This window comes from Lemur catta, chromosome 1 (assembly GCF_020740605.2).
Source record: "Lemur catta isolate mLemCat1 chromosome 1, mLemCat1.pri, whole genome shotgun sequence".
NCBI lineage: Eukaryota > Metazoa > Chordata > Mammalia > Primates > Lemuridae > Lemur > Lemur catta.
The window spans coordinates 9,305,374-9,319,918 of NC_059128.1; the positions used below are offsets into that span (position 1 = coordinate 9,305,374).

At 36.3% G+C, this 14,545-nt stretch overlaps 1 protein-coding gene across 1 annotated transcript in view; it reads left to right on the top strand.

Moving 5' to 3' along the window:
* DICER1 (dicer 1, ribonuclease III) overlaps positions 1–14,545 on the top strand; it is a 73,244-nt gene that overhangs the window by 19,982 nt on the left and 38,717 nt on the right. Inside the window, 8 exon segments of the mRNA XM_045561362.1 lie at positions 4,709–4,776; positions 4,778–4,897; positions 5,521–5,683; positions 6,593–6,723; positions 7,679–7,813; positions 9,159–9,319; positions 12,421–12,589; positions 13,249–13,721. Of these exon segments, the coding sequence (XP_045417318.1) occupies positions 4,750–4,776; positions 4,778–4,897; positions 5,521–5,683; positions 6,593–6,723; positions 7,679–7,813; positions 9,159–9,319; positions 12,421–12,589; positions 13,249–13,721 (1,379 nt within the window). The 5' untranslated portion in view covers positions 4,709–4,749.

The following is a 14,545-nucleotide window of genomic DNA, read 5'->3' on the forward strand; positions in this document are numbered from 1 at the left end:
TGGTGTCTTAAGGTGACACCGGGCATGAGGAACAGTGGAAGTCTAGGACTTCTTTTCTTTTCTTTCTTTTAAAATTGTTAGAGACAGGATCTCCCTCTGTGGCCCAGGATGGAGTGCAGTGGCATGATCACAGCTCACTGTAACCTAGAACTCCCAGGCTCAGGCAATCTTCCCGTCTCAGCCTCCTGAGTAGCTGGGACTCCAGGCATACACCACCAGGCCTGGCTATTTTTTAATTTTTTGTAGAAATGGAATTTCACCATGTTGTCCAGGCTGATCCTCAAACTCCTGGGTTTAAGCAATCCTCCCACCTTAGCCTCCCAAAGTGCTGGGATTATAGACAAGGCCCGGCCAGGGCCTTCTTTTCCAAATAGAATTTGGGTCTGCTTTGTTAGTCTTGGGCCAGCTTCCCTGGCCTTCCTGATTTCCCTTGTGCTCTTACTGTCTTGTACAGAAGGAAAACTGCCCAGATTTCCCCCCACTTTGATTGTTTCTCAAATAAGCATCTTTGTAGTTTTAGAAAGGATTTCTTGATAGCAAAAAGTGAAAAAAATACTCATAAGGACAACTGAGGAGAAAATTTCTAAGTTTCAGATGTTTAGAAGCTTCTAGATAGAGAAGCTTCCTTGGATTCTTGCAGTGTGTAAATGATGATAGACTCTTCACTTTTCTCCTACAAAGCTTTGCCGTGATCTGGCAGCAACACTTCATTATCTCCATATTTCTGGTCTGATGGTCTTTTTCTCTGTTTGGTCCTCGACTTTCTTTTCCTTTTTCCTTTCCTTTCCTTCCTTTTCCCCTTTCTTTTCTTCTGTTCATTTCTTTCTTCTTTTCTACCTAGACCTTTTTCAGGAACAGATAATGGTGATTTAGAGTATCATTTCATTTTCTTTTATTCATGAGTTGCAGAAAATTTAACTCAAGCTAGCTTGGACAGTGAAGGAATTTGTCGGCTTAGGTAGTTGGAAAGTCTGTTGTCAGGCTGGGCTTTGAGGTTGGTTGATCCAGTGGTTCATTGATGTCTACAGGGACCCAGTTTCTTTATTTTTGCCATCCCATATGTAGAGCTAGTTTTATCCTAAGGCTAGGTCTTTTCATGGTTGTAGGGTAATTTCAGCAGCAAATGGGGCTGATCATTTCTTGAGCATGTTCGGAGGGAAAGAAAGAATTTCTTCTCTCAACCATCAAATGAAAGTCCTAAACTTTTTACTGTTGAATTAGCATGAACCAGTTCCTCTGGCCAAGGGAGAGCTGTGCACCCATCGATTTAGACCTGTATGACTGGCTCACAGCAGAAATAAGAAACGGAATCCTTGATGACTGTAGTGAGCCAACATTTGGCTGAGATCAAGCCGAGTTGGACACAGCTGTTACCCATGGAAGAAGTGGAGAGTGGATGTTTGAGAGTTAGACATAGAGTCAGCTGTTGTTGTATCTTTGAATACATAAAGGATGAAATGTTTATTTGTGTTTAAGTAGGAAATGAAGAAAAAGGTTTGTGTTGCAAGAATAAGAATAGGATGAAGGATATGTGCTTTATAAACATTTGCTCCACTGGAGCAAATGCACGTGCACGTGCGCTCACTTGCTCGCTGTCTTTCTCTGTGGGATTCTTTTTCTGAACCATTTAAGTTGCATACATCATGGACCTTTACCCCTAAATACTTGAGTGTATATTTCCTAAGAATAAGAATATTCTCATAGTGCAGTTATGAACTTCAGAAAATTTTAGCATTGCTATTATCTAGAGTTTTGAAAAGGGACTAATGTTCTTTATAAGTGAGATTAGTATCTCTTCAGAGATACCTGCACTTACATGTTCATTGCAGCATTATTCACAGTAGCCAAAATATTGAAACAACGTCAGTGTCCATCTGCCCATCAATAGAGAAATTGATAAATTGTAATACACACACACACACACACACACAGAGGAATATTTTTCAGCCCTAAAAAATGATGGAAATCCTGCCATTTGTGATAAGATGGATAAACCTGGAGGATATTATGCTAAGGGAAATAAGCCAGCCACAGAAAGATAAACTCTGCATAATGTCACTTAAATGGAATCTAAAAAAGCAGAATTCTTACAAGCAGAGAGTAGAATGCTGGTTACAAGGCAGCAGAAAGGAAAATGGGGACATGTTGGTCAAAGGGTACCAAGTTTCAGTTATGTAGGATGAATAAGTTCTGGAGATCCAATGTACAGCATGGGGTCTGTAGTTAATAATATTGTGTTATATACTTGAATTTGCTAAGAGAGTAGATAGTAAGTGTTCCCACCACACCAAAAAATGATACGTGTGTAAAGGGATGGATATATTAATTAGCTTGACCATAATAGTTCACTATATATATGTGTATCAAAGCATCACACTGTATGCCTTCAGTATCGCCAATCTCAACTTTAAAAAATGTCTTCTATGGCATTGTTTTCCTCCAGTACAGGATCTAGTCTGAGATCAAGTATTATATTTGTTATGTCTTTTTTATAATTTTCCTTAATCTGGAACATTTTCATAGTTTTTCTTTGTATTTTACGACATTGAATTGTTGAAGAATATATTCTCCCCCTTTAAAAAATAGGACATTCCTCATTTGTTTTTTAGATTATTTTTCTGGAGTTATTAATTATTGTTATTAATATTATCTATATAAGAAGAAATGGTGATGATCTTCGGGAGGGGTGCTGCTAGTTCCTGGATATACCTGGTTGTACTGTAGTTATAAATTTAACATGTCAGGAGATTCAAAAGGTTTGGTTGTCAAGGTAGGGGGAGATGGATTGGTTATTTATTAATACATCACTGCCCTCTTTTCTCCTTTGTTTTCTATTTCTGTCTACTAGTAGGATTTATGTTTGTTTTCTGATGCCTTCCACCATGTCTTTGATAAATCTGGGTGAAAAGGGAGGGGTCAGGCTTTGATTAGTGTTTGGGTTGGATGAAAAGTGAGGGGTCAGGCTTCAGGGTGAATAATCGTAGACAGTCGGCAGTCTGTAGCCAGGAGGGAGAATTATAGAGGTATTGTAAGAGTGGTTGCCTGGGGGAAGGTCAGTGCAAGAGCTTGCAGATCTTAACCTAGGGCCTTCAGAGTGGCCTGTTAATCTACGGAAATTAGGCAAAATAGACTTCCACATGGTATTCTTGGCCATTGTGTTGAGAAAAAAATTTGCCTGAGGGGCCTGCAAGTCCTGGGGGCCTGAGGAATTTGGAAAAGTGGCTGCGAGGTATGGGGTAAAAGGAATGGCTATTGGGGCTTTGGTTCAGCAGAGAATGAGCAGATTATTTCTCATAAAGAACATAGTTCTCTTTGATCCAGGCAAAATAATGGCTTGATAGTTTCTCATAAACTTTGCTTGCCACCTTCCTCTGAGAAGGAGTATGAGAGTAATTGTGCTCCCTGGTCCACAGAGCTGTCTTGCCGAGGTCCTGAGCTCCTGCAGTGGTGTGCCCTTGCACAAATTACTTGAGATAGCACTTTGTAGTAGCTGGATGTTGAACTCTTGTCCACTGAATTAATTTCTGAAATTAGAATTCAGTATTGTGCTTCTGCATAGAAGAGACTCTAAAGATTTTTTGTTGAATTAGATGCAACAACTTAAGTTATGTGTTGTACTGTGGTTATAGATTTAACATGTCAGGAGATTCAAAAGGTTTGGTTGTCAAGTAACAGAGTTGTATTCTGTCTTCTGGTTTCGTAGAGTAATAGCAATGAATACTCCAAAGCAGTACAAGGGAGAAAATTCCCTACTGGGGGCAAGTAAATTCTGCTGATAGTCAGGAAAGCTGGTGATAGACTTTTACAAAGAGATTGGAAATCCTAACCCTCTGTTCACAGGTTAGGAATTCAATTTTTGACATTTTACCAAGTCAAATTTATGTGTGGGAAAAACTATATGAAATACAGAAAAGTGCTTAGATACCATGAAAAAAATTTTCATTTCATAGAATGATGTACTTTGTTTTAATTTATCTAAGATATGTATAATTTTAAAGATACATGTTTAAATAGTTGGTCAGCTGTGCAGTTGTGATAGGTTGTCAGTTGAGAAAAAAGACCTTTTGTGTTCATGGTTTTTTGATAAAATGACATAATTTTGGCAGGCATTTGAATCTTTTCTATGTTGTAGGCATAGTGCTAACTGCCTTCCATACATCGTGTCACCATTTTTTCAATAGTAGCGTCATATAATAAAGAATGTTTGAAATATATTTATGTATATATTTATGTATTATATATATACATATATATTTAATAAGGCATCATACTATACATATTTGCTTTTAAAGTGTATATCATGGACACTGTTCTGTATCAGTAAATATAGATATGTATTATAATCTTAATGGATTCAAAGTATTCTATTACAGAGCTATACCCTAATTTAGCTAGTTTTTTACAAATAGGTTTTAAAGTTATTTCTTATTTTTAAGTAATAATGCAACAACAAATATTTGTGTACTTATATCTTTCTGCAGCTTTCTGACTCTTTTAGACAAGTTTCTAGGTATAGAATTGCTGGGTCAGGTGTAAAATGCTTGACTTTTAAAGCGATCCTCTTACATCAAGAAAAAGCTTAAACAATTATAGGAAGAGTTTGAAAAGGCTAATAGGAGTGATATTCTGATGTTTCTCTTGTTTCTGTGCTTTCTTTTGTTTTTAACCCTGCATGGTTGTGTAATGGTATTCTTTTTCCCTTTTGTAGTAAGCTGTGCTAGAACAAAAATGCAATGAAAGAAACACTGGATGAATGAAAAGCCCTGCTTTGCAACCCCTCAGCATGGCAGGCCTGCAGCTCATGACCCCTGCTTCCTCACCAATGGGTCCTTTCTTTGGACTGCCATGGCAACAAGAAGCAATTCATGATAACATTTATACGCCAAGAAAATATCAGGTACTAATGCGAACACTAATACTGGAGCATTCTTCACTAAAATGGAATACATTAAACTTATATAAAACTCATTTACCTTTTCAAGCCTCCCTCTTCTGATTAATTTTCTCATTCAAAACACTTTTATTCTTCATAGTCCTTTTCTTTTCTAACATCTGCTGGGTAATTGGATTTGATAGTTTTATTTGTGAAGTTCCTTATTTTTTTCCCCTCTGAAAACCTTACTGTTCCTTAATATACACTTGGGTGTGTTTGTCCTAATGAGCTGGGTAGGAATCTAGATTAGTTTGAAAATGTTCAACCCATGAACTGGTAGAACTACTCGTACTCTTAGTTCTTCATATTATTCCAGAGAAGTATTCTGTGTGGGCAAAAATAATTTTTAAAGAAATTATAAATTCCATTTCAACATATTTTTACACAGGATAGCTATATATAATAGACATTTTATTCCTCTGATAATATTCTTGTATAAAGATGTAGAAAGTATGTTTTTGTGGTAAATTTATTAGAGGAAGATTTTAGAAAACAATGAAATTCCCTGATTTAAAACAGAATCCAGTTTTCTAAATTTTGTACTTAGGTAAGAAGTATATAATCTTTTTTTTCCACCATATTTCCAGGTTGAACTGCTTGAAGCAGCTCTGGATCATAATACCATCGTCTGTTTAAACACTGGCTCAGGGAAGACATTTATTGCAGTACTACTCACTAAAGAGCTGTCCTATCAGATCAGGGGAGACTTCAACAGAAATGGAAAAAGGACGGTGTTCTTGGTCAACTCTGGTAATAAAAAGTTATTTTATCAAATTGTGGAAGAAATTTGATGAGATTTTATTTTTAAGCAAATTTTCTCTGGGTATTAAGTTAAACTATTGGAAGTGAAGAGCATTTGACAAATACTGTACTTGTTGAAGCTCTGCTAGCAGAAATATAATTTTGTCCTATTTCTTTATAGTATTTCTCTTAAATGTTCTAAATTTGAATTTCTTTTGAATGGGTTACTTTTGGAACATAATCCAAGTTGTTGCTGTTATTTTTGTTCTTGAGGTTTTAGCTTGTCAAAGTATGTCAAAAGGTGCTTAATTATGGATAGGTAACTTTTGATTTATGATTTTGCTATACAATTTATAGAAAGAAAGTTATATATGTTCTTAAAACTTAGATATTCAATAAGACTTTAAAATTCTGATTTTCATATGTTTGGGATTATATATCAAAATAAAAAATATAAAATGTGAACTAAGCTAAGAAGGTCCTAATATCTCCATGTCACTCCTCTCCCTATTTTTAGACTGCTTCAGCATAGCTATGTGCATTAAATATGTATCAGAATGTCTTATTTCTGAGTGAAACGGTCTGGTTTTATTGAATAAAGCAGGAGGGTGGGTCTGGAGTGGTTGCCATTCTAGCCTGGAAGGTATAGTCTTGGATTAGAGGAAGTCAACTGTAAAGAAGAAAGGAGGTGGTATAAAGTTCTCTGAAATGAGTGACAAAAACAATGAGTTGGCGAGTCTAGTAAGTACATTTTGGAGGATAACTTTAGAACTCCGATTTTAAATTGGCTACTTAAAAAATTTGCGGTTACAACTGATAAATAATAATGATTTCCATAGCTGTTAATCATTAGTAGTCCAGAGAGCCAACTAGGTAAGATTCCTTTTTATTTACATGGCGTGTTATATTTGTAATCAGCAAACCAGGTTGCTCAACAAGTATCAGCTGTCAGAACTCACTCAGATCTCAAGGTTGGGGAATACTCAAACCTAGAAGTAAATGCATCTTGGACAAAAGAGAGATGGAACCAAGAGTTTACTAAGCATCAGGTAAGACTTGTAGAGAAATTTCACTTTATAAATCCCTACAAGTCCTTGATGTGGTTTGTAAGATGACCTATAACCTTGGTTGTCAGAGTTAGGGTTTGAAAACTCTACTTTTCCTGTACTCTTATCAGCCTAGAAATTAGGCACTCTATTTTACTAAAAATTCTCATCTTAAAATCAAATAAACTTACTAATTTTTATTGCTGTTACTTTGTAGAAAAGAAACAGTTTTCAGTGTGATCTACTTGCTTGAAAAACACATTCATATGACCTATTTCCAACTTGCAGTAAATTTCACAAAATTTACTCTTGAGTTAACATCTTGAAACTGAGGAAATTTATTGGTTGAGGTCTTTGGGTCTTTGATTGAGACTTTAACTCACGTTTCCATGTAGCCAGCGAATGTTGAGAGTTTTTTGTGTGTTGGTGTTGGAGGATATAAAGTATTTGAGAAGAGATGCTTTCTAACTAACCTTAAATAGCCCACAGTCTACTAGTCTGTCTCACATACTGTGTTAAGTTCATTAATAAAGCATTTAAATGTCCACACAATGATAAACTAGGAAAAGAACATTTAGTCTGTGTCTTCTTCCAGAAAACCTTGTTAGTTTGCCAGAAAAAAAAAATTAAAAACAGTGTAAATTATTCTTTGATTTGCCTAAATTGACAGGTCTCATCAGTCAAAATATGGCTGTGGGAACCAAAAATCCTAAAGTAGATTTAGTAGATTTATCATAAAGACATAGTCTCCATTGTCAAGAATTTTTTCCTGTAGTCTTTCCCCATGTTTTCTGAATTTTCTTCTTGGTTTCAATGTATGAAATTATATACATTTAGAATTTTTATTTTAATTTTGACTAATGAATTTCTTAGTCCTCACCTACAATGCAGTGGTTCATAAAAGTATATCCAGGCAGGTGGATGGAATGTTTGTATACTGATGCCGATTTTGTTTTAGGTTCTCATTATGACTTGCTATGTCGCCTTGAATGTTTTGAAAAATGGTTACTTATCACTGTCAGACATTAACCTTTTGGTGTTTGATGAGTGTCATCTTGCAATCCTAGACCACCCCTATCGAGAAATTATGAAGGTAAGTTTTTAGACTTTATCAGTCTTAATAATTTTACTTAATAAATTACTGAGTAAATGCAGGGTTTTTTAGATTTCAAAAGCAATAATATTAGTTACCAGTATTGGTTCCAGTGTATGAATGAATGAATATTAATGTTCATTTAAATCTGTAATAAATTTAAATATCATACTAAAATAAATTACATATAATAATCTTTTGTAGTATATCTAGTTGTGCCTTTTTTTTTTTTTTAGACAGAGTCTTGCTTTGTTGCCCGGGCTAGAGTGAGTGCCGTGGTGTCAGCCTAGCTCACAGCAACCTCAAACTCCTGAGCTTAAGTGATCCTACTGCCTCAGCCTCCCGAGTAGCTGGGACTACAGGCATGTGCCACCATGCCTGGCTAATTTTTTCTATATATATTTTAGTTGGCCAGATAATTTCTTTCTATTTTTAGTAGAGACGGGGTCTCGCTCTTGCTCAGGCTGGTCTCGAACTCCTGACCTAGAGCAATCCGCCCGCCTCGGCCTCCCAGAGTGCTAGGATTACAGGCGTGAGCCACTGCGCCCGGCCAGAAAAACAGAACTTTTAAAGAAATTATAGTAATTCCATGAGTACTGTTATGTTGTCCTTGGTATGTTGATGTACTAAAAAACGAATCGTTTTTTAGTATTTGTTAGTGATTTTGTTAGGTCTGGCCCCTTGGTGGACCGTTGTCCTGGTTCTTTGGCTTCTTGCTTGGAAAATTCACAAACAGGGCTGGTGTGACAGAGTGACCACAGGCAGGAAGCAATTCCACACAAACAGCTTTCATAGCAGAAAATAAGGGAGCTATACAAAGTGAGAATACGTTCCAGAGAGGAATGGGTCAGTCTCCATGAAAGAGATGTTGAGGACTCTCAGGTGGTTTCCTTTTATTGGCCTGATCTGGAGGAGGACTTAAGGGAGGTGTGGGACTTTACCAGATGATTGATATACATGATTGACAGGTGTTCTTGTAACAAAGTTGCAGCTCCACAGGTGGGTGGGTGAGTGGGTGGGTGTGTCTTAAAAACCTCAAGTTCCTGTGTGTGTGTGTGTGTGTGTGTGTGTCTTAAAACCTCAAGTTCCAGTGTGTGTGTGTGTGTGTGTGTGAGTGTGTGTGTCTTAAAAGCTCAGGTTCCTGCTTGCAGTTGTTAGCTGTGTTTTCCTACAGTCCCTTCCCCTGCCCGGCTTTTCCACTCCTAGGAACTGCCCTCCTGGCCTGTATCTGCCGCCTGCAGATTTGGTCCCTGCCTAAGAATTTTGATTTGTTTTAATATGGTGATGTCTCTCTTGTGACCTTGCAAAGTTAAGTCTTTACTGTCAGTATCTTTTATTTTGTTAGCTCTGTGAAAGTTGTCCATCATGTCCTCGCATTTTGGGACTAACTGCTTCCATTTTAAATGGGAAATGTGATCCAGAGGAATTGGAAGAAAAGATTCAGAAACTGGAGAAAATTCTTAAGAGTAATGCTGAAACTGCAACTGACCTGGTGGTCTTAGACAGGTATGCACTTACAATAGACTTGGCTTTAATGAGATTAGTTGTAATCAATATTTTAGCCTTCAGTATCTTTTGTAGTGCCTTGCAAATAGTACCTGTTTAAGTGAACAAATGGCTGTTTAAAGGAATGAGCAAGACTAAGAATTCTTTATGAGTATAGTTACCTGCAAGTTCAAGAATCTAACCTTGTTTCCACAGAGAGTAGCAGATAGAGGCATTTCTGCCTTAAGAGATTATGTTGCATAAGGTGTCAGCTTTTCCTATTTGCTGATACTGCCAAGGGCTGGGAACTTTGACAGTAAATTTGTGGTTTTTTTTCTGTCAGTAGGCATGCTTTGTTGTTTTGACCTAAGTGTCAAAACATGTGAGCATGAAGCTTTGAAAAAACATCAATTTATTTAGAGAATTTGGCAATATACTTTAACATATTTGGAAATACCCTGTTGTTTTGGAAATGGGTTATAGATCTCTGAGAAAGATGCTGTTTATGATTTCCATGTTTGACTCTCTTTGAGGGAGTTACTATTTTTGAGTTTCATTGAAACACACACACACATACAGAACCTTATTCATTTGTTTAAGTTGGTAGAAGGAACCCTTTATAAGTTAGTAGGAAAATGGATTTTTAAATAAATGTAATTCAGTTCATATCAAAATAGTCTTCTATATGTGTAGTCTTAAACAAGGCTAAAGATTACCAGGTGATTCTTTTTTTTTGAGACAGAGTCTCAACTCTGTTGCCCGGGCTAGAGTGCCATGACGTCAGCCTAGCTCACAGCAACCTCAAACTCCTGGGCTCAAGCGATCCTACTGCCTCAGCCTCCCGAGTAGCTGGGACTACAGGCATGTGCCACCATGCCCAGCTAATTTTTTCTATATATATTTTTAGTTGTCCAGCCAATTTCTTTCTATTTTTAGTAGAGACGGGGTCTTGCTCTTGCTCAGGCTGGTCTCGAACTCCTGAGTTCAAATGATCTGTCCGCCTCTGCCTCCCAGAGTGCAAGGATTACGGGCGTGAGCCACCTCACCCGGCCCAGGTGATTCTTAGGATAGTTATAATAAATAGAGAAGAGGGATGCCTTAGGTTATGGAGTTGAGTTAGACATGGGTTTGAATACTAATTGTAAGCTGTGCAACCTTGGGTGAGTCACTTCCCTAAACCTGTAAAATGGCATTTACACTGGTTTCATGGGATTCTTTGATGATTAATTACATTGACACATAGAGACCACCTTGACATTAGTAGGAATTTGGGAAAAGTTCTCTTTGTGGAGTGAGAAGAAAAGGTAACATTTCGAATTCATCAAACATAGGTATCCAAATACTGTATGAAATACAAATCTCGTGACCTTTAGGACATACTATTTCTGACTTACCTGAGCCAACACTGATGTAGAAGTAAAAGGCTATACTTGTGCTTCTGTCTGACCTGACTTAGAGTGCTTGGCCTATATTACTTGAAGTTTTTGGGAAGAAGTCGAGATGTTAGAACATTTAAGTAAAACTGGTGAGTAATCTATTGGATAAGCATTACCTAATTCTCCAGATGTGGCTCTTTGGTTAAGTATAAATTCTGATTTGGGTTAAGAAAAATGAAAACTATAGTATTTAAGTGTATTTTTACTATATTTCTTTTCCTTAATTAAAATCATTGTATGTGCTTTTACAATATTATTGGCCATTCTTGTCATCATATTTTATGAAAGATATGAAAGATCCAAGGAATGATATCAGAAATCCACGAAAGTTGGAATTATCTTTATGAGAATATTAAAAGTGATACTTGCTAAAAATTTCAAGTGGTATGGAAATGGATAAATTTAAGGATACCTCCCCTAACCCCCCCACCCCCCGCCCGCTGCGTCCATAATCTGTCCTCCCATCTTTGTTGAGAAGTAATCATTGATTTCATGAATGTCCCTGTTCCTCATTCTGGCTGATGCCTAAGAGGCCAAAAAATGGAAGTCTAAACCTAAAAAACAAAACAAACAAACATGGGATAATAATGAAATCTGTTTGCAAAAGTCTTTGAGTAATCAGTTCCATAGAGTCATTCCTTGAGACCTGACAGGCAGACAGTACACATTATGTATCCCTAATCAGAAAATCTGAAATTCAAAATGCTCCATAATCCACAGTGTTTTGAGTGCTGACGTGATACCACAAGTGGAAAATTCCATACCTGACTTCATACAATGAATTGAAGTCAAAATGCAGTCAAACTTGTGTCATGTACAATATTACTAAAAATATCATATAATATTACTAAAAATATTATATAAAATTACCTTTAGGCTATGTGTACAAGGTGTATATGAAACATAAATGAATTTTGTGTTTAGACTTGCGTCCCTATCTCCAAGATATCTCGTTATGTATATGCAGATATTCAAAATCTGAAAAAAAATTGAAATCCAAAACACTTCTGGTCCCAAGCATTTTGGATAAGGGGTACTCAACCTGTACAGATAAACGTGAGTACCACTTTAGGAAGACATTTCTGAGTCTGCCTTTTATCCAGATTAGGTATACAAACTGAAACTAGGGAGGTTGTTTTTTTTTTGTTTGTTTGTTTTGTTTTGGTTTAGATATGTAAGTGGATCATAATGCTGTAGTTAGTTTTTAAACAAAAGGTATTGATGGAGGCAGTGGAGTTTGGCTGAAAGAACCTTCAGAGGAAGGCAATCCTGAGTTCTGTTTAAACAAAATCAATGTCTTTAAACCTTCATAATCCTCCCTGTGTGAGGATTAATTTAGGAGGTATGTAAAGTTCCCAGCATAATGCTTTGGAATGTGGTAGATGCTCAATTTGTGTTTTCTTCTTTCTCTTTTTCTCCCCTTTCGTTTTGAAAACATCTTTTAAATAATGCTTTACTAGTTTACAAAAAATGTTACATACTTACTGTCAAGAAATTTGGTAATATAGAAAAGTAATAATTAAAAGAAACACCTAAAATCCCACCCCACTGCTGACATTTTGGCATATTTTCTTGGTATCTATACTCTTTTCCTTGGTTTCTGAAAAACTTTTTTCTTTTTTTTTAAATTAAAAGTTAGGTTTTCACTCTTAGCAATATTGACAACTTTTGTTGCTTATCTTAAAGGTATACTTCTCAACCATGTGAGATTGTGGTAGATTGTGGACCGTTTACTGATAGAAGTGGGCTTTATGAAAGACTGCTGATGGAATTAGAAGAAGCACTTAATTTTATCAATGACTGTAATATATCTGTACATTCAAAAGAAAGAGATTCTACTTTAATTTCTAAACAGGTAAGCACATACAAAGTAAGTACAGTAAGTATATTAAAGTTTGTTTATTTTTAATATTGAAATGAAAATATGCTTCTAATGGGGCTTTTTTAAAAATACATTTTAGTTTAAGGTCTTATCTTTTTATCTCCTTGGACATTTCTCATTGAGCATACCATATTAGGTTGGGTTTATTGTTGCCTGACAGACATTTTTATTATTATGTATAGACCTCCTTTATTTAAGGAGACAAGTTAGGATTCATGTCATGGCTATTTAAGTGTAAAGACTGAGACCAATTTTTTTGTTTTGTTTTTGGTCAGGTGAGTTAGTGCCTGTTCAAACCCTTGGACTAAGTGAATTCTTCTGCTGTTTCCTAGTATGTGTAACTGGATATGGTCCTGTTGTCCCTGAGTGAGCAGCTTTGATAAGTGATTCCTTAGGACAGTAGCTCTCAAAGTGTGGGTCCCACACCAGCAGCATCAGCATCTGGGTAGGGTCCTCAGAACTGAGTTAAGAGATTTGAGTCCTGAGTTTGAGTTTTGACAAGCCCTCCAGTGACCTGATGCAGTAAAGCTTGAGAAGCACTGCCCTAGGACTTTGCAACCCCTGTGAATGTTACCACTGTATTAAATGTGGGTCTCAGTTTCTCTCCTGCTGATTTTTTCTTTTTTTGGTAGATACTATCAGACTGTCGTGCAGTATTGGTAGTGCTGGGTCCCTGGTGTGCAGATAAAGTAGCTGGAATGATGGTAAGAGAACTACAGAAATATATCAAACATGAACAAGAAGAGCTGCACAGGAAATTTTTGTTGTTTACAGACACTTTCCTAAGGAAAATACATGCACTATGTGAAGAGCACTTCTCACCTGCCTCACTTGACCTGAAATTTGTAACTCCTAAAGTAATAAAACTGCTTGAAATCTTACGCAAATATAAACCATATGAGCGACAGCAGTTTGAAAGCGTTGAGTGGTATAATAATAGGAATCAGGATAATTATGTGTCTTGGAGTGATTCAGAGGATGATGATGAGGATGAAGAAATTGAAGAAAAAGAGAAGCCAGAGACAAATTTTCCTTCTCCATTTACCAATATTTTATGTGGAATTATTTTTGTGGAAAGAAGATATACAGCAGTTGTCTTAAACAGGTAAATCTCTAAGATTAACATCTTTTTCCAAATTAGAACAAGGCAGCTTTTTGTTTTGTGGAGTAATATGCTATAACAGCTTTAAGAGCTAATATGAGGGTTAATAAGTATCTTGGAACCATCGTAGTTCATGTGTGATGCTATAGTGGAATTGACAGAGAGGATGTTTATAAATACAATAGCTTTTCCAAAAGGCTAGTTTTGACAGAGACTGAAATGTTTTTTTTTTAAAGGATGCAAATCCATTCTAATCCATTTGAAACAGAGAGCAAGTACAGTGTAGAAAAATTGTTACATTTAAGTAAAGCATTCTTTGCTTTGTATTCAATTGATAGATTCAGTTCAGATATTTATTAATCTTTAATTATGTGTTAGGCATTGTGTTAAGCATTTCACACCAAGCTTTCTCCTTCAGGTAATTTTAGGATAAATTTTATCTGAGTATTATGGCTAATTTCTTTATGTTAAATTTTTGTCTTAAAAACTATTGATTCACATTCTCAAGGCTACAGTGGAAAAAGTCTGTAACAACTGGATTTGCAATTTGGATTGGTTCATAGACTATGGGATTAACATTTTGCAAATCAGAAGAGAATGAGAATGTTAGGGAAGAGTTCTGAGAATATTTGCAAAGGTGACAGTGAATCTGACGTTTAGATTGTAGATTCCATCTCTTTCCCCCTTCTTCAGTGAAAGTTTATTTTTCATGAACGTAGGCCCAACCGAGGAGCTACACTTCACATTTGTGTCAGGTGGTCCCTTAATGTGTCCATTTGGTTTGTGGATAGGTGCTCTATTATTTTCTGCCAGAAAAGGGTCCTTAT